This window comes from Arctopsyche grandis, chromosome 1, assembly GCF_051622035.1.
Source record: "Arctopsyche grandis isolate Sample6627 chromosome 1, ASM5162203v2, whole genome shotgun sequence".
Taxonomy (NCBI): domain Eukaryota; kingdom Metazoa; phylum Arthropoda; class Insecta; order Trichoptera; family Hydropsychidae; genus Arctopsyche; species Arctopsyche grandis.
This window is the reverse complement of record NC_135355.1, coordinates 3,427,032-3,447,689: the sequence shown is the minus strand read 5'-3', so window position 1 is coordinate 3,447,689 and position 20,658 is coordinate 3,427,032. Positions and strand designations below refer to the sequence as shown.

Genomic DNA, 20,658 nt, shown 5'->3' with positions numbered 1-20,658 from the left:
TGAATATGCCGATTAAGGATAGGTTACAAAATTACAGAAAAGAATCTTAGACGTAAATATATGTACATACATATGTAGGATCTGGTTGTCAGGAGACATACAGTAAAATGAGACTCTTTGGGTGGTTTACAATATTGTTTATGACTCGGAGAGCCGCAACGATCTAAACTGTTCCGACGCATTCCATGTTACCAACCTCATCATTCATGCTAACCTAATCATTCATACATGTATTCTTCTAGATTATAAAACTAAATCCCACACATACTATAAGAAACTGACCCAACATGTATAAACACTGCAAATTGAATCTGGTTTCAATGAATATGCCGATTAAGGATAGGTTACAAAATTACAGAAAAGAATCTTAGACGTAAATATATGTACATACATATGTAGGATCTGGTTGTCAGGAGACATACAGTAAAATGAGACTCTTTGGGTGGTTTACAATATTGTTTATGACTCGGAGAGCCGCAACGATCTAAACTGTTCCGACGCATTCCATGTTACCAACCTCATCATTCATGCTAACCTAATCATTCATACATGTATTCTTCTAGATTATAAAACTAAATCCCACATATACTATAAGAAACTGACCCAACATGTATAAACACTGCAAATTGAATCTGGTTTTAATGAATATGCCGATTAAGGATAGGTTACAAAATTACAGAAAAGAATCTTAGACGTAAATATATGTACATACATATGTAGGATCTGGTTGTCAGGAGACATACAGTAAAATGAGACTCTTTGGGTGGTTTAAAATATTGTTTATGACTCGGAGAGCCGCAACGATCTAAACTGTTCCGACGCATTCCATGTTACCAACCTCATCATTCATGCTAACCTAGTCATTCGTATCTGCATTCTTCTAGATTATAAAACTAAATCTAACACATACTATAAGAAACTGGCCCAACATGTATAAACGGACCGTGATAATAGTAGGATACAGCCTAATGCAAAGTACATAGTTGAGTAGGCACACACTGCAAATTGAATCTGTTTTAATGAATATGCCGATTAAGGATAGGTAGGATCTGGTTGTCAGGAGACATAAAGTAAAATGAGACTCTTTGGGTGGTTTACAATATTGTTTATGACTCGGAGAGCCGCAACGATCTAAACTGTTCCGACGCATTCCATGCTACCAACCTCACCATTCATGCTAACCTAATCATTCATACATGTATTCTTCTAGATTATAAAACTAAATCCCACATATACTATAAGAAACTGACCCAACATGTATAAACACTGCAAATTGAATCTGGTTTCAATGAATATGCCGATTAAGGATAGGTTACAAAATTACAGAAAAGAATCTTAGACGTAAATATATGTACATACATATGTAGGATCTGGTTGTCAGGAGACATACAGTAAAATGACACTCTTTTGGTGGTTTACAATATTGTTTATGACTCGGAGAGCCGCAACGATCTAAACTGTTCCGCCGCATACTATGTTACCAACCTCATCATTCATGCTAACCTAATCATTCATACATGCAGTCTACTAGATTATAAAACTAAATCCCACACATATAATAACCAGCAGAATAGACTAGTGGTTAGTATATAATGCTTTGCACAGAGTTCAAATCCCACTGGTTTCTGCTGGCCAGACCTTGGGTTTGTTACTTAAGATTGATCGTTTCCTACCAGAGTTTGCCAATGTATCTGATTTTCGTTGAAACGGTTCCAACAAATTGGTAACTTTCTCCTTTCTTTCGCAAGTCTAGAGTTTTCATCAATCTCGAATTGCGCTGATTTGTTGCTGAATGATGCAAATTTACAAATTTGACCATAAATGTCTGTGTGCATGTTAATTGATATGCATTTAATGAATTTCGCTGAACTGTTTAAAAATGCTGCAAATTTACAAATTTTACCATAGATGGCTCTGTGGGTGTTAATAATCTTTATATCAAATATACAATGTTTCTGGCCAGGAAGGCGTATTGGGGTTACCGGTTAGGCCTTCCTGGTATAAATTAAAAATAAAATATACATATACTAGTATGAGATTCATATCAAAATATGTAATTGAATTGGATGAATGTTAGTGATACTCTGAAAATGTGTTTGTCGGTTTTTAATTTTAAGTTACATAAAAAATGTTACTTAAATATTTTATAAGAGAAATATACTTTTTTTTACCAAGAAGCCATTACGGATTTTACCCCAGAGCGACATTTATGATATTAAATTGGTACATAGATATATAAATTTATAGATGTGATAAATAGTGGGTAGGATGGTTTTTGCCAATTTGATGAGCAACCGCTTCAACAATGAAATCAAGTGAATTGCCATACTATGATAGGAAACGTTCAGCTTGGGGCCACAAATATCCAAGTCGGACCAGCAGCATTTAAGATTATACTCAGAATAAATTCTTGTCAATCGAGGTCAGCTCACGGTATTGAAACCGGCAACCTCTCGGTGCTTAATATCAACGTTACGACCGAGCCACGCTGCTGGCTAAATAATACGATCACGATTACGCTATAGTATGGATATACCTACGTAGTAAAGCTGCTAAAATCATATGTTGAATTTTAATTTGCAAACAGTGCATATAACTTTATTGGGAACGACTTAGTTATTATAAAATATATCAATGTGAAATGGTAGAGAATAAACAAATGAAATGATAGAGAAGTAATGGATGCACTTTTCCGGGAATTTTCCGTACAGGTAGTCCGTTTCAATGACAGTTCAAGAGCAGCAGTTAAAAGTGCACGATCGTCGCTCGCATACGAAATGGTATATTTAAACGGACAAATTAAAATTAACGGTCGCCATTCAGTGTTTGTTATGTGCGATTATGCCAGTGTATATACATATATGTATGTATGTATTTAGATGTCATATTATTATTGCGCTTTTGTTCCATCGAACCACACAGACAGACGGTCAGCGTACAATAATTAATCGTTTTCGACGTTCGCGGACGCTCACTTGAATTAATAACGAGGGGCACGCCATTAACCTTTTCGCTGTCAAAGTGCGCCGACGGGTTCAACATCGAAGTTGGCCCGAAATATTGCGCAATATATAATTTTTTGTCTCCTAGAAGTCCTATGATTGCTGTGGGAAAGTCTCCAATGTGTGATTTTTCAACAAGGAGCTCAATCGTCCGAGTTTTCTTAACAAACTGAAAGCTTAAAAGTTCAATAGAATTAAAATCTAATCTAATCTAATATATAATTTGGAAAGAGACTTTGTATATATATATATGTATCCTTCGTTCGTATATATACTTTGTATATATATATATATATATATATATATATATATATATATATATATATATATATATATATATATATATATATATATATATATATATATATATGAATCAAATGATTCGATTTTTTTTTCGATACATTCGCCTTGGTTCAGGGGGGCACAGAGGGCATAGCCCTAGACGGTGAATGCTCGGGGGGCGCAGGGGGCGTAGCCTTAGATGGTGAATGCTCATGGGGGGCGCAGGTGGCGTAGCCCTAGACGGTGGATGCTCAGGGGGGCGCAGGTGGCGTAGCCCTAGACGGTGAAGGTTCAGTGGGGGGCGCAGGGGGCGTAGCCCTAGTTATATATAATTTCGAAGGAGACTTTGTATATATGTATGTAAACTTCGTTGGTTGGTTCGTAGACAACACATTCGATTAATTTATTTTTTCGATTCATAGGCGCTGATTCGATTTTTTTCGATTCAAAGGATTCGAAGGATTTGGCGCCTTCGCCCCCGGGGTCACAGGCACCGGGGGTGAAGGCTCCAGGGGGCGCCAGAGAGGCCGTCGGTTTCGAAAGATACTTAGTATATATGTTTGTTTGTTTGTGACAGTCAATTTAATAAAAAAAAAAATAAATGATTATTCAAATAGATTTATTAAAATTTTTACTATTAGATTGGTCATTTTTAAGCGGTTTATATTACAAATACCGAGTGAAACCGGGTAAAAGCACTAGTCTAATATATAATTTTGAAAGAGACTTTGCATGTAAGTAAATATTGTTGGCTGGAACTTGGTTGGGAACTTCTAAAACAAGTCAAAATTCCGGCCGAATATATAATTTCGAAAGAGATTTAGTTTGTAAGTACATAAGTTTGTAACTATCGGAAATCGAAAAAAAGTCAATTTCTATGACGATTCGATTGGTTGAATATATATTTCTTTCGATTAAAATAAATTTAATAAAAAAACAAATGAATATTTAATATTGGATGTTTAAGCTGTTTCGACTATTTGGACTATTTGTATTGATTTTTTTAATATATTGAATAAGGATAATATTTTATTTCTGAAATTTCTGAAAAAAATCTGAATCATGTTTTGAAAACTATTGAGTGCTCCCATTCGTGAAAATATCCACTTTGGACCCTGATAAACTTGATTTAAAAAAAATTAATAATAGCAATCAAAATTATAAAAGTGCGTGAATACATCAAGTTTTTTCAACAAAGCCAAGCCCGGAAAAATGGATAAAATTGGATTTAATCGGAGTTGGTTCAACTTTTGTCGGAGTGTCTCTCATTGAAAATTTGATCAATTAACCGCCAGCGATTAAGCTTAAGAGAGCAATTATTCGAACGGGTCGACGAAAACAAGAGTCGCCGACAAGTCTGACTCGGCTCGGAGAGTACGTGTCCGGACTTGTGACAGCCCTGACACTGACTCCGGTCATAATTATTCAGGGCGCGTGACACTCGGAGAATTATCGCCACCGGTCATTCCTTTGTTCCCAAGCCGCAGTCTATCCCCGAAATTCCATTGTTTTCAGATATATTTCCCGCCCTAATCCCGGTCTGATGTTTATGACGACGTCCAGCTTATAGAGCTCAAATAAATTAGCTTAGGTTCTGGTAAAATTTAGAAACGTCATACGATTTTCAATTCAGGAGATGTTTATATTTCCATAAACTAAATGTAAATAAAAAGGTCAACGATGGAAATATTTTCCAATTAGAACAGATATTAAAACCCAGCAAGATAGCTCGGTGTTCAGCGTGTAATGCTTTCAACCGAGAGGTCATGGGCTTATTGTTGCTGGTCAGAACTCGGATATGTGACTCCTGGTCGATCTTTTCCTATCCGAGTTTGCCTGATCTGATTTTATTAAAACGGTTCCATCAAATCGCCAACCTTTCCTGTTTCGAGATGCTATCACCTCGAATTTGCTAATATATGAATACATATATTTTATACGCCAACAATTTTTTTTCTCGAATTTGTCTATATATGTCTCTATGATACTATATAAATGTAATGGTTTATTGATGTTCCTAATTGACCAAAAAGGCGCATTAGGCCTTCAAGGTATACATATATCTATATGTACAGATATCGATTAAGCACTTCTTTGTCAAGAAACGTTAGCAAAAATCGTCATAAACCAACCTGTTAACGTGGTTGCCAACAAACACATTTCCTTGACTACACAATGGCGCTTCATACTTTCGCGTCGGTAAAATCGTAATTACGAATATTATTATTAACCCTTTGCCCGCGTCACCAAATTTAGCAAATTTAGCCCTGTACGCGGCTGCTTTTTTGCGGATTTTGTTATCGCGTTTTCGACTATAAATATAGGTTGTAATATTTTATAAATTATTTTAGCCTATATTGAATTTTTTTTGACTACTGCCATCTATTGAATTTGGTAAAGTATACATTTAGTAATATTTTCAACCAAGTTATAAAATTTTAACACAATAGACGGCTCTTATACAGGTTGGAACTTCCAAGACATCTATGCATGTCTCACGCGCTGAGGGCATGTTCGCTAGGAAATGTATAGTAGTCGTACGCGGTGGAAAGATTAAGAGGTTTTTTCCCGTTTTCACAGTAATCTACTATACGAGACAGACAGACGAACAGACATTTAATTTTATATGCATATACAGATGACTAGTTGTTTTACCCGGCTTCGCTCAGTATTTGTAATATAAACAGCTTAAACATGGTGAATCTAATAGTAAATATTCATTTGTTTTTTTATTAAATTTATTTGAATTGAAAAAAATATTATATTCAACCAATTGAATTGTCGTCATAGAGACTTTGTTTTGTTTACGAAGTTCCCAACCAAAGATACTTACATATATACATACATACTAACATACAAAGTCTCTTTCGAAATTACATACATACATATATAGCCAGCAGCAAATCTCGGTCGTTAAGCTTGTGCTTAACACCCAGAGGTGCCGGGTTCGATCCCATGAGCTGAACTCCATAGAAAAGAGTACACCTGTAGTGCTACTGGTCAGACTTGGATATTGTGACTCCAGGTCGATCGTTTCCAATCAGAGTTTGCCAATTTTCTCTGATTTCATTGATGAAACGGTTCCCGTTTAAAAATTGGCTATAAATCCTACCTACCTACTATGTCACCACTATTTGAAGTATGATAAATGTACAATAAAATTTATGTACAATTCATAGATGTCTCGTTAATTTGCGAGTTTTTCAGTGTCTCGTAATTCAACGACTTGTAATTGTAATTGTAATTTGTAATTGGCCAGGAAGCCGCATTGGGGCTAACCTGTAAGGCCTTCCTGGTATATACACATATAAAAAATAAATAAATAAATATATTAATATAGATATTTCCTCAAAAACATCATGTATATAAAAGGCTTTTTATAATAATTTTAATTGATGCATTTAAAAACGTTGTACGAAGGAGTCTATGGAATGCACTGGAAGAGTCCACGGAACACGATAAGTGAAGAATCCCTGGTCTAGTGGCATGTTTGAGAGGTGCAAGTTTTCATCATGTTGTCAGAGCGACGTGACCTGTCGTTTCAGGTGGCATCCGATAATTGTGCAATGGTCTCCGCTGCACCGCAGGTTGCATAGGAGAAGAAATCGGCGATTAGGCTGCATCCTGGAATGCAGGGGCGGCCGATATGCAAATTGGCCAAGAACTATACACCCGACATTGCACCAGGGCCGGTGCATCGGTTGCGAATCGCTCGCATTCTTGCCGAGAGAAATTCTCGACTAACTGGCCTCACGGCTGTGTTACCTGTTGCGTCCACCTGAAGACAATCCAAGACACACACACACACACACGTGATATCTCAGACCAAATTCCTATAGAAAATTATGACCCACATCGGGGCATAATGGTCGACATGGTCTATGGCGACCTTTGTCGGCAAACTTGCCAAAAATAAATACTAAAAAACTTTTTTTCGGATTCTTTAAGATTCGGTGCATCGGTATGCAGCGTGTGACCTAGTTCACACGTTTTTCGATTTTAAGTTAAGTAACACGCATTGAACATATCTATACGTGCAATACAAAATAAAACACACCCATATATACTAACTTGAAAAAACTGCATGCCATAAATAATATTCCGTTAGTTACAGACATTACTAACAAACTAACCAGTAGATTATATGACAGAATCACTAATAACCATACTAACACACTTGTGAAGAGTCTCGGTTGTTACAACAAAATGTCTATACCCTTCAGGTATAACACACCGATTACCTAAACACAATATGCATTAGATCGTCGACTTTATAGATTTTTTTATTAATATTCTGTATTAGATGTATTATGAGCATTTATAAGAATTGTTATTAGGTTTTTGAGCTCTTTTTCCTATTATGCTATACATTAACATTAGAATAATATAATACTATGATTATTAACAAATTAAATTAAAATTGTAAAATAGACAATGATCAGTAGATCAGTCGCTATTAAAATGGATATAAGATGTATTGTGAACATAATTTAGTAATAATAAAAAGCATTTAAAAATCAAAATATGTGCAATGTTGTTTGTTAGTATTGAAATGTAGTCAAATCGTTACGGAATATGTTATATTCTACTTACTGGTGGTAAATTTTTACAAGTTACAAGGAGACAAGCTGTCGATTTGCATTTTTCATTAGATATATTTGGCCAGAATTTGGATCAAAAACGTAGCGGTTTTTTTGGACAATTTATATTATTTTTGTAATTACCAGCCGAATTGCCCAGCATTGCTTTCGCGATTGAAAGCTGGAGAAAAAGGAACCTTTTCAGAAAAAATGGCGAGTACCAAATAGGACTGTTTTTCAGACATTCCAGAAATTAACTTCAGTTTATGTTTATCGTTTCTGATTTGTTTTCCGATTAAAAAATGGGCTATAGTTTGTGAATTCCTAGTTTAAGTTACATAGAATAATATGAGATTGAATATTAAATTTAATGGTTAAACTGTATTTTTGGATTTTCGATAAATCAACATTAATATATGTATGTATGTAGTGGAATGATTCAATTCCGATTTGATCAAATTGTAATAAAATTTTTTGAAAGTGCAATCCATTCTATTTTTATTTTCTAATAATGCAATCAGTTTTATTGTATATTTTAAGATAAATAACTGCTTTATAAAAATGTATAAAATCAACTACGAAAGACTTTACTATGCAAATATGCATACACATTAAGTAAGAAGCAAGTTAGATTTGTTAAGTAATTCTCGAGGAGAAAAAAATATTGAGATAGAAAACCAAAACCTTATGAACGCGTTCATAATATCACGATAAAAAAATATATTTTCCACTTTGAAAATTCACTGGATAATTAATTAGAAATATTTTTAAGTAATAAAAAAACACAATCAATAAGAAAAATATCTAAGTATTGATCCCAATACTCACTTTTGAAACAGAAATACTAGATTTTGAGTGAATGACTGCAAAAGCCAAAAAAACTGTTTTAGGCGCTCATCTAATATATGTATATGTAATTTAGAAAGAGACTTTGTATGTAAGGTTTGTTGGGAGCATCTAAAACAAATAAAAGTTTCTATGACGACGATATCGATATATGGTTGAATATTATTTTATTTCGATTCAAATAAACTTAATAAAAAAAACAAATGAATATTTACTATTATTTTCGCCATGTACATATAAGCTGTTTATATTACAAATACCGAGCGAAGCCGGGTAAAAACACTAATATTTAATAAACGAGATATATTCGAAATATTGACTATTCGTCAATTCGAAAAAATTGAACTTAATATACACGAAGCTTTCAAATTAGAAGTGAAAGCACTAGTGAAGCTTTTATTTACGTATCTTACCATTTACATACTACAATTTTAGTAATGTTTTGTGATCCTTATGTTGGTGAATTTAATTCAATAAGATATTTTTATTCCTTAGGTATTTAATATAATTCGATAGTATCGTCGATTTAATAATGATAGTCGTTTTTGGAATCTCGTTGAGAAATTTGCGTGTACGAGTAGCAGTTCTGGGAAGAGGTTCGTTCGCCGCCAGTGCCGCACATCAAAATTGAACTAACAGGCCGCCGCCCCGGGCCTAATTGTCGCACTCATCTCGAAAATTAATCGAAAAATACATATAAACATGCGGAGAATGTGCAACTACCGTGCATGATCATTTAAATATTTATATCGGCGTGCATTCCCTGACGAGCCGAACCGAAAGTGGTGCCTTCGCCTCCACATAGGCAAATTTTCGACCGTTTTGAAATCATTAAAAAATTTAAATTTTGCTCGAATTCCACATTTCAAACGTTTGAATGTTAAATTAAAACATTTTTTGAATAATTTGGCGTATATGTTTTAAACAAATTCGATAAATCCTATAACAAAATATAATTTTGAAGTCGGCACTTAAAAATACATTCATGATATTGAAATTAATGGTAAATTCATTACAATAAGGATGTTGATAAGTTAAAAAAAAGTTCCTATATTACTAATACATTATTGTAAACTACAACTGACAGCTGAAATCAACAAACTACCTAAGATGGGTGAATTGAATCGGATTAAAAAATATTTGAGCTTCGTAGGTAATTATGAAAGTAATCGGAAATTGCTCAATTTCCTACATAATTGTAAACTAAAGGTGCTCAATTGACTTGGTCTCTTAATTGGACTCACAGACGGAGCGATTTGTCTTCGCAATTAGTTGGAGAATTCATCGTCCGAAGACCCGTCGCGACAAACTAGTAGACAATGTAGTGATTAATTGATAGCAAAACTTTGAAAGACTCGAAATATTATCAATAATGTGTTAAAAATGGACTAATGCACTATTCATTTTTACTAGATGTACTAGATTGAAGTGGCAATAAGAGGGTCATGCAACTAGGTAGAAGATTTGTCACAAGGTGGAATGGTATCCAAGTGATTGTAAAAGATCACACGTAAGGTTCCATGGATTGAGTATTGCTCAAAAGAATGGAAACGCAAATGACGATAACATGGTAGACAGAAAAATAGACCCACCATTAAACGTTGGGATATGTAGTTGATATAGTAGAAACAGTGAAGAGGTTTAAATAGGTGGGTCACTTAGTTAGAATAACGGATGAAAGAAATGCTAAAATGGTACCCAAGAGATTGTAAAAGGGTGGAAGAAAGGCCAAAAAGGAAATGGGTGGATGGTATTAGAAAAATATGTAGGATAAGATGGATGAGAGTTGCTCAAATCTGAGACGAATTTAAGCATCCACGTTGAAAAACTTCTTATTAATTCGTGTTGTTCTCCAGCTTCCACGTGGTAATAAGTCATTTCCGTCGTTGCTGGAACAGTTGGGACTCCTATGTCTCTAATGATTATGTGCCTGGTAGAAATCATCATTTGATGGTTCTTTATCGAATGGCTCCTATTCCAAGAGATATCCGACTTTTAAATGAAATAATTGCTGCTGAGCCTGACTGTGATATTTCACACCTTTGTGAGCGTAGGTTATCGGAAATTATTTTGGCCAATTTGTCTGGTAGCCTGCGCTAATCATTATTTTAATAATTGGATGTGACGTATGAGTGAAGTTTTGATCATCTCTCTTCCATTTGGGCCTCGCAAAGCTGTTTTGTATGTGCAGCTGGTTCTTATATATTGATGCTGGCTGCAGATGCAAGACATTCCCTACTTTATATTTTATTATTTGACATTTTGACTTTATCTGCTATTAATATAATGCAGATTGGTTTTTGTTATGATTATGTATAAATGTATTTTTTCGCACATTGCGATTGCGCACACGACAATCGTTGCCCTAAAATCGCATTTACGGAATATATGACACTCGATGGATGGAGTTTTCGGGTGCCAGATGTTCCGTGATCGAGATTAAAGTGACATTTGCGAGATCACTTTGTACGGAACCGTAAATACATATTTATGTATATATTTTTATTTTTCTCATTTCCCTGTATTTTTTCGACCATCTTGGTCCATTGGTAATGCCACAATGGTCCATTAAAGGCAGTGGGCCTTAAGCTTAAATGAATAAATCTAGCACTGTGTGGTGATTGGATGTAGATGATGATGTTATAGATATAGAGATAGAGGTACAATATGAAACATGTCCAAAACGTAACTTCTGGATTACACCAGAACGTCAGGTTAAGCTGTAAGTGAAAAAATATCAGTAGTACCTAAGGTGGTACCTTGCCCAAAAGCCGCTAGTATTGGTATTAGAATGCCTGATTGTCAATATGTATTGAGATTTGAAGTGTCTGTTCTTATTGTGAAAAATGTTGAGAGGTACTGTTCGGGGCAGACGCCGAGTTGTGGTTAGTTTTAGCAGGGTAGTTGCGTGTCTCTTGGGATCGTTGTCCGGTTGTCCTTGAGGTGTACCGTTAGTACGGCGCCCCAGGTCCTTTAAAGGCAGGTCCTTTGGAGGAGATCGAAGAGGAGGGGAAGGATCGTCTGCCGCAGGTTTTTGCTTGCTGGCGGCTAACTGTAGTGCCAGCAGACCAAGTACTACGCCGTAGTACGAGGGGTGCCGTTAATGCAGTGAAAGTTGACCGGCACCAGGTACCAACGCAGGTGCTTGCTTCACTACAAGTACTCGAGCACTGTCCACACGCACCAGACTTTGTACACAGTGTCTGGGATAATGTGTGGACTATTCTACGGACTGGTCTATCACATAGATGTGTGGCCAGCTAGCTAAGTCGTAGAACCAAGTGTGGTTGATTTCAGGCGTAGCTGCTTCAAGTCATTATGAGGTATGATGGAAAGTATTGAAATGAGAATAAGGGCGAAATCACACAGCGGTGGTTTTTTTTAGATAGTTTTAAACATATAGAATTATTTTGAATAAAAATACCAATAATTTTATTTTACTACCGCCATCTATGTTTAAAACTAAAAACTGGATAAAAGTCAGGCACTTTTAAGAAATTCAAATTTCAAACGCGTCTAAAACGATGTTTTTCCCCATCGTAATGGCGGAGGATATATTTACTTATATTGAGCAATATGGCAAAAATGACCAATATGGCAAAAATGAGCAATATGGCAAAAATGAGCAATATGGCAAAAATGAGCAATATGGCAAAAATGAGCAATATGGCAAAAATGAGCAATATGGCAAAAATGAGCAATATGGCAAAAATGAGCAATATGGCAAAGTATGAAAACGATCGGATAAGAGGCAAATTTTTTCCTGAATTGTAATCTTAAGTGAAGCTGAAAGAAGGTATGTAAAAAATGTCGCGTTCGTGGGATGCGTACGTGGTATAGTCCTTTGAAAACGATACGTTCGATCGTTCGTCGTTGAAATTGTATGGCAGTGTTTATCCTTGCTTGACAATGGTCTATAAAAAAAGGTGATCTATAACATAAGTCGCTGTATTCCTAGACACTGCAGCACTCGAAATTAACGAGACATCTATGAATTTAAACTTGTACATAAATCGTACTCTAACAGTGGTTACACAGTAGGTAGGATAGTTTTTAGCCCATTTTAATAGAGGAACCGTTTCCACAATGGTTATCAGATAAATTGGAAAACTCTGATAGGAAACGATCGACCTGGAGTCACAAACCAAGGTCTGGCCAGCAGCAACCAGTGGGACTCGAACCCATGACCACTTTTTAGAAATCATATATACTTTCAAATAGTACACGCTGCTGATCGGTTGTCGGCTACTGCTGTTACTTGCTGTTGCTTTATCAAAGAATACTTTTAATACTGCTGGTTATATAGAGTTGCCGGTAAGTGCTGTGCTAATATGAATATACCTTAAAACGGACATAGTGGTGAGTAGGAAAAGGGAATGATTTGTTGTATACATATGTTGAATTTCAATAATCGGAATAAAGTCGTGGGTTGGTTGCTTGGAATTTTTCGAATGAAGACTCTGAAGTACGTGGAGGTTTGTTAAATATTCGGTAAGATTCGGTCCCAAGGGTCGTTTTTTTTGTTTATTTTTAATACACAAGTATACCAAAGTGTCTTCACAGGTCACCCCAATATGATACTGTGGCCAGAAAAAAGAGACAACTGTCAAGAAAGGATAAATACTACCATACAATTTCAACGACTAACGGTCGTATGTATCGTTTTCAAAGGACTATACCACGTACGCATCCCACGAACGCGACATTTTTTCTATATGTTTAAAACTATCAAAAAAAAACCCACGTCCCACATTTACCGCTGTGTGATTTCGCCCTAAGACTGAAATGCTTACAGTACCTAAATTCTTTGGCTTGCATTCCGCTTACTGTGACTTACTGACCTGTGTGCTAGCAAGATGCAGGAAGCAAGCCATGCCATATTAGCTCAAAAGGTCAAGATTACAAGGATAAAAATTATAATTCAGCTACAATGTATGTTATAAATTAATCTCCGGAATCACATGAGAGAATACGATGGGGTACGTGGTATGTATCCAATGGTAAACGGATTATTGCGCAAATTGCGGTCGCGCGCACGACAATCGTTGCCACAAAAATCGCGAATACGGAATACCTGGCACTCGAGTTCTCGTTAGTACAATATTTCGCGTGGTTGCCTTTCTATTGATGGAGTTTTTGGATGCCAGATGTTCCATGATCGAGATTTTAGTGACGTGCGCGAAATCACTTTTTGCGGAATAATTACCGAACCGTATCCAATATACATACCAGTGCTCGAAATGGAAATTTTTACGAATGAGAGCGCTCGGTAATTTTCAAAATATGCTTTTGATATAGTTTTGTATTATAATAAGTAGGCATAATAAGACTATAAATAAGTACGGAGGGCTTAGTCTTAATTTAATAGCTAGCAGCATGGCTCGGTGGTTGCGTTGATACTAAGTACCGAGAGGTAGCCGGGTTCGATCCCGTGAGCTGACGGCGATTGAAAAGAATATATTTAGAGTTTGCCAATTTATCTGATTTCATTGTTGAAACGCTCCCTTCATCAAATTGGCAATAACCATCCACCCCACTATGTCACCACTATTTGAATATGATTTCAAAAAGTTATTATCTATAAGATAGATACATAGATGTCTCGCTAATTTTCTTATATATAGTATTTATATTATGCTTATATGACTGGTCACAGTGACGCGTTAGAGTATTCTGTAATGTCACTGTGGCTAATATGTAAATAAATAAAATAATAATAGTTAATTGGGGGGGGGGGGGGGTAATTTTTACTTTTAAAAAAATTAAATAATATCTAAAATAAGAGTTAACATATTTTAAGATTAGAATATCAGAAATAAAATATTATTCTTATTCAATATGTTAAATTGAAAACAATTTTTCAATTTTTTTTGGATGTTTGAGAAAGCCTGGTGTATAATATAAGTTAAATGGGCCACTGTTCGAAGAAGAGTATCTTCAAAAATCATACAGTTTGAAAAAAAAAATTAAATAGAATAATAAATTGGAAGCAAAATAAAATGAATAGAGTAAGAATTATATGCTTTGGAAAAATTTTGTATTAGTTGGTCTGTTGGTTCAAAGTTTCACAATATGATGAAATGTCATTCACATTTATATTTTTTTCGCATGACTGTAGTAATTAATTAAAATGGTTTCATCTAAAGCTAGCACAATATTCATTCATATTAAAGTCATTATTGAAGCCCGGATAACCAGGGTGCCGTTCATTGTTCAAATGTTGTAAATGCATTGTTAAAGGTTTGCCGAACCTTTTTTACAAAGCATTTTACAACAATTGAACATTGAGCAGTGCGTTTTGGGTCCGTACTCTAGTCATTATATTTCCAGACTTTTTCATTAAGTTTTTTCAAATTTTCCAAGCTATTCACATTTTTTAAACAATACCTATTCTATATATGATCAACTCATAGAACAAATCTTAATCCATTGAGAATGAATATACATATTTATAAAAAAAGCTTCTAAAAAGATACTTGACATGTGAGACATGGGATTTTTTATACTCAATAAAGAAGATGGAATTAAAAAAGTTATTTAGTTAATAAAAATAGAGTAAATAAACGGTAAAAATTTTAATGTATGAAGGCATGATCATTTGAACTTTTCTTTGATCATCTTCGAAAGACTCGCATATATATGTACACACTGCAGGTAGTGTGCAGGTACTTGCAGCATATTGCATGTGCAACGTGATAACTGCCTAACAGGACAATAGAGTAAAAACAATACGCTTTAAAGTGAATAAAAATAAAAAGGCTACGAACCACTGTCCGTAGAGAGTCGGAACAATGCTCGCGCACAGTACAAATAAAAGTGACGCTCGGTTATATAGGGCCACCAACAACTCTCCGTGCTGATTTAAAACCTGTTGCAAAATGTATAATGAGATACCGAAGCCTCCAAATTGAATACTAAAGGGTAACGAGAGTACCTTCGACGCCCAAAAACGTCCTGCCCATATAAATCCCCATGAAAAAGGACCGTCCTATACACCTTTGATGTACCATTATATAAGCAGTTGTTATTAACACGAAAAAAAAGGAGAAAACACCCACACAATCACACGCATAGATGCTATGTATGGTTTTATTTTGTTTTTGATTATTTTTGTTATTGGTTTTTTGTTAATGTTCAATCACACTTTACTTACTGACTCTTGGCGCGTGCGTAGCCTTGCGTCCTGAGCCAATCACAGGTGTCGCTTTGTTGTGCGCTATAAGAAACGAAAACATCGTGTAAATCGAAGTTGCTTGCTTGCATTCAATTGAGAGAGATGATGATGAAGGTTCTTCCTAGATATATGGTCCGTTTCGAGGTGAATCTGTGATGTATTTATGCGTCTGCTACGATAAATCAATCGCAAATCAAAGATTATACGTACATATGTTCGATTTGTTTCTAATTTTTGGTAAGGACTTGTTTATATAAACATATTTAATTTAAAAAAAATCAATTATTGATTCTATTGTTTAAATAATAAATCGAAATGTTTGATTATGGAGCGTTTTAATAAATTGGGTCAACCGTAATGCGTGGGCCAAAATTCATCACTTGATTTTAAATTTAATTTTTCAAAAAGTACCAATTTTTATTTTTTATCATAAATAAATAATGCTTTAAGTTTATGAAAAATTTATAAAAATTAATATTATTAATGTTTTTTTTATTAAAAATGTCAATAATTGCAGTGATTTGAATACTCATAATATGTACAATATATCGCCGCACTCTATTACGCTCAATATATTTTTTATAATAGATAATTTTAAAATTAATACTAAATAAAAATATTTAATAGTATAATTATTCACTTGCATATTTTTATTTTATTTATATATGTATATATTTTAAGTTATAAGCTAACTATTTAGGGTGATTCATTTTGGCCCACTTACTAAAATACGATTTGTGTTGTATTTTCTTGTCATACAGTAGAGTTTCGATTTACTATACAAAGATGTTCGTTTGTCTGAAATGCAAATCTACAGTTTTCAATTTAGAATAATCTAATTTGGTGTAATCGTGATGATTTCTCTAACTTTTTGACCAAAACTGTATAATCTAAAGATTTTTATTTATTTATTTTACTTTCAATCGCCCGAGCAACGCCGGGTAATTCAGTGTAGTGTAATAAAGAACTTGATATGTATGCGAAATACTTATATTATATATATATAATAATAGTAATAATAATAATAATTTGGCAAAAATGTCAAGCCGATTTCGAGAGCGTGCAATTTGAGAAGGCATAGATTGAATGCAATCGTTTTATTTTTTTCGCAAATACGCGTCAGTTTTTTACAGCGTCGTCTGCCTTTTTTCCAAAAAAGGGCCTGAAGGGAGCTCGAAGTTTCTTGAGTGCACTGTTTGAACCAAAAATGGCTTTGGACAGGTTGGTGAGAGGTCATTCTTTGCGAGTGGAATTGCATAAAAGCCTTGAATCTTAATGAAAAATATCCTGACATCTCATTGTTTATACGCCCGCGCACACCGACACACACACAGACGATATTCTCGGAAATGGTTAAAAATTTTTACCAAATACAAACTGATCAACCTGTTCGGAGGGTATGTCCAAGAGAGAGAAACACCACAACAACAGACCACCGATCCGTGGGATTGCACCGACTCGGGCAGCACGCGACCAGAATTTTAAAGCCGACAATGAAGTTGGCGGTCTCCATTTGATACTAAATCTTACGGAAAAATTCAAATATTAATCTCAAAACGAAGTCAAAAGCCCCTGAAGCTACAAATATAACATTTAATATAGGAAAACTAATGGTAATCAAGGAAAATCTAACCTCAAAGATACATACATACATGCATGCGTAGCATGTCAAAATGTGTCAGTCGGGCAGTGTCAGAATTTGATGCCATTGAATAAAAAATATATAAAATAAGGCAGTTCTCGATAATAAATTACTTGCAGAATTACTTGGCGTTGCTGAAGTGGGTGAAAAATAAAACTTGTAACTATTTCCATTTCGAGACGCACTTATTTAAAAAACCATCTACGGTTTAAGTACCATGATATATGGTATTCCAAATTTAATGATTTTGTATTTAAAACTATAAATTTATATAGTGAAAAAATGAACAAATAAAATTTAAGCTCGATATAAAAGATATGGTAAATACGTATATATATATATAAATAATTTTTTAAAATTAATTAAATCAATAGCAAACCATAATTTTGATTGTTTGTATGATAAGTAAGGATTATCATCAAAAGCTTCAAAATTCTATTTATTTTACATTAGATTAATTTTTTAAACCAACTATACTAATATATTATATTCTATACTTAGCAGAGTTTCTCATTTTGATTCAGAATATAATGGAAATTTTATTTTAGAAAACAAATAGAACAGCAGAATAAACCAGTGGTTAGCATATGATGCTTTGAACAAAATGGTCACGGGTTCAAATCCCACTGGTTTCTACTGGACAGACCTTGGATTTGTGACTCCAGGTCGATCGTTTCCCATCAGAGTTTGCCAATTTATCTGATTTACATTGAAACGGTTCCAACAAATTGGCAACCTTCGCCTTTTTCTTGCAAATCTAGAGTTTTCTGCAATCTTGAATTTCGCTGAATTGTATAAAATGCTGCAAATTTACAAATTTGACTATAAATCTCTTTGTGGATATTAATTGATATATATTTAATGAATTTAGCTGAATTGTTTAAAAAATGCTGCAAATTTACAAATTTGACCATAGATGTCTCCGTCAATTTTAATAGATATGTACGTATTAACTTTGTATAATAATACTTGTATCAAATGTACAATGTTTCTGGCCAGGAAGGCACATTGGAGTTACCTGTTAGGCCTTCCTGGTATAAATTAAAAAATATATAAAATACAAAAATATTTTTTTAGATAAATAAAAGAGTTATTATTTCGGCAACTGTTATTTGATCATTTATACAAAAATGTAGATCAAAGCTGGATACTATAAGTTAATAAATGTCGTTTGATTTGAAATTTACATTAAGTATGCAATTGGAAATAAATATTGAAACCAAGCAGTTGAAAATGTGCTGTGTATTTTTAAACTAAGATATATTGTGACATTGTGCATTTTTATGTGATATATCAGATGTGATGGTATATTTAGGGTTGATTTTATATGCGACAGATTTAGAGTGCAATCACCTCGTGCATAAATTTTCTTTTCAGCGTGATTTTTCTTTGGCGAAAACTTTGGCTCGCGCGTCTCCGATTCGCACCGTTCTTCCGAGAAAAACCAGTTTTCAGCTGAAAATAAACACCATCATCGCTCTCGGTAAGTACTGCGGTAATCCCCGAGAGTGGTGTGTGACGTGTCGTTACCGGGAAAAAAAATCACGATGAAAAAGGAGTATTTTCTATTCGGTGCAAAGGAAGGAAGAAAAAAAAAACGGGGAAAATTAGTTGCCAAGTTTTACGTCTGAGACGGTGACACATTTATAGACGCTTTTCGCAATTTTTTCGAGTCACTGGCGAAAAAAATTGTCTGCTGAACTTGGAAAACGTCCACGATGATTAATCAAGAGAGAATTACGAAATTCCAACTAGAAAATCCGCAGCGAATCTAACTTATACGTACATTATGTTGGTATATAATGGTTTGATTTTTTAAAGATTTTTATCATTGAAAACACTGTTCGACACGAAAAATGGTTCAGAGACGAGATATGACTTTTCTTATAGATCTATGCCCAGTGAACACGAATCTGGTAATAAAAAATATTTATTGGCTCGAGATTCGGAGATATATGTGTTTTTTAAATCGCGCGATTTTTCTATATCTTGGTGTTGTTTGGTCGATGTCTCAAAATCTGTCAATTTCCTTTTCAAAATGAATTTTATAATCTATATTCGGGTATTTTATCTTTCATTTGTAGTACTTTTCAGCTTTTAAATCTCTCTAAGTAGTCGTCCAGTTCAAATCAAAGGTCAAAAGTACGTATTTTCACATGGAATTTTTTCCCACTGTTAATACTATTTTATATTGAGTATTTTCTATTGAAACTTGTTTATTGGAATAGTTTTATGGCCACACTATTTTTTTTTGTTTAAAAGGGTTGATTGGAAGTGTGCTGAATTTTAAATCAGTATAATTGCGAGCTAAAAGTTCGTACTAGTATTTACTCGTATTTACACGAATCTGAATTGAATTGATAGGGATTATATATTAAATTGTCTTTATATGAGAACTAAATAAAATTCCACTTAGAAAAATCATATTTTGACTATTCTTGTGGATTAATAAAAAAAATCGTTTATTTTATCGAGGTAAGCCTTTTTAATATTTGAAAGTGGCGGAAGACCAATTTTCAATTAAAACAGCACTATTTCATTTTTACTCAATTCACAAATTATTATCAATACTTTTAATTCGATATGTCTAAAATCTTGGAAAAGAAGAACGAGCTTATTTTTAATTTAATTTTAAACCATTATTTTTAAATATTTTAAAATATTTAATATAATATTTCTCGAAATGAAGGAAAGTGGGCTAGCGCCACTTACAAATATAAAGGCTCATACATATGTACATATATGTACACGTTCTTATACCACCACAGCTTCTTTTTCATGCAATTCAAATGAACCAATAGCATAATCGGCAGGTCAAATACTACTTTTCAGGTGAAGTTTTTGGGATAGATTTTACTTTTAATGTAATAAAATGGAGCTAATTGCATCATACTGGAGAGGAGTTGACACACTGTTTCTGAAAATGATGCAATCATCGAATTATGAGCGTAATAGAGTATTTGTTTGATGACTTCATATGGATGTGAAACTATACAGTTCTTTTTATTTAAAAAAGTACATTAATTAGGATGATTGCTTATAGAAGAAGTCTTGGCTATCGTATGAACTGTAATTGTCTTTAATCAAACTTTCATACACAATTAAGGGTTTCTATATATATGTATTTGTAAT

The 20,658-nt window shown here is 34.1% G+C and overlaps 1 protein-coding gene across 2 annotated transcripts in view; it reads right to left on the bottom strand.

Moving 5' to 3' along the window:
• The window catches only part of vn (membrane-bound neuregulin protein vein), a 98,301-nt gene that overhangs the window by 8,078 nt on the left and 69,565 nt on the right, over positions 1 to 20,658 (bottom strand). The window contains exon 2 of one of the 2 annotated variants that reach the window (XM_077434215.1): positions 15,864 to 15,926. The exons of the other annotated variant lie outside the window; for it this stretch is intronic. Coding sequence (XP_077290341.1) covers positions 15,864 to 15,926 — 63 coding nt within the window. The remainder of the gene's footprint in view (positions 1 to 15,863; positions 15,927 to 20,658) is intronic. 2 annotated transcript variants of the gene reach the window in all.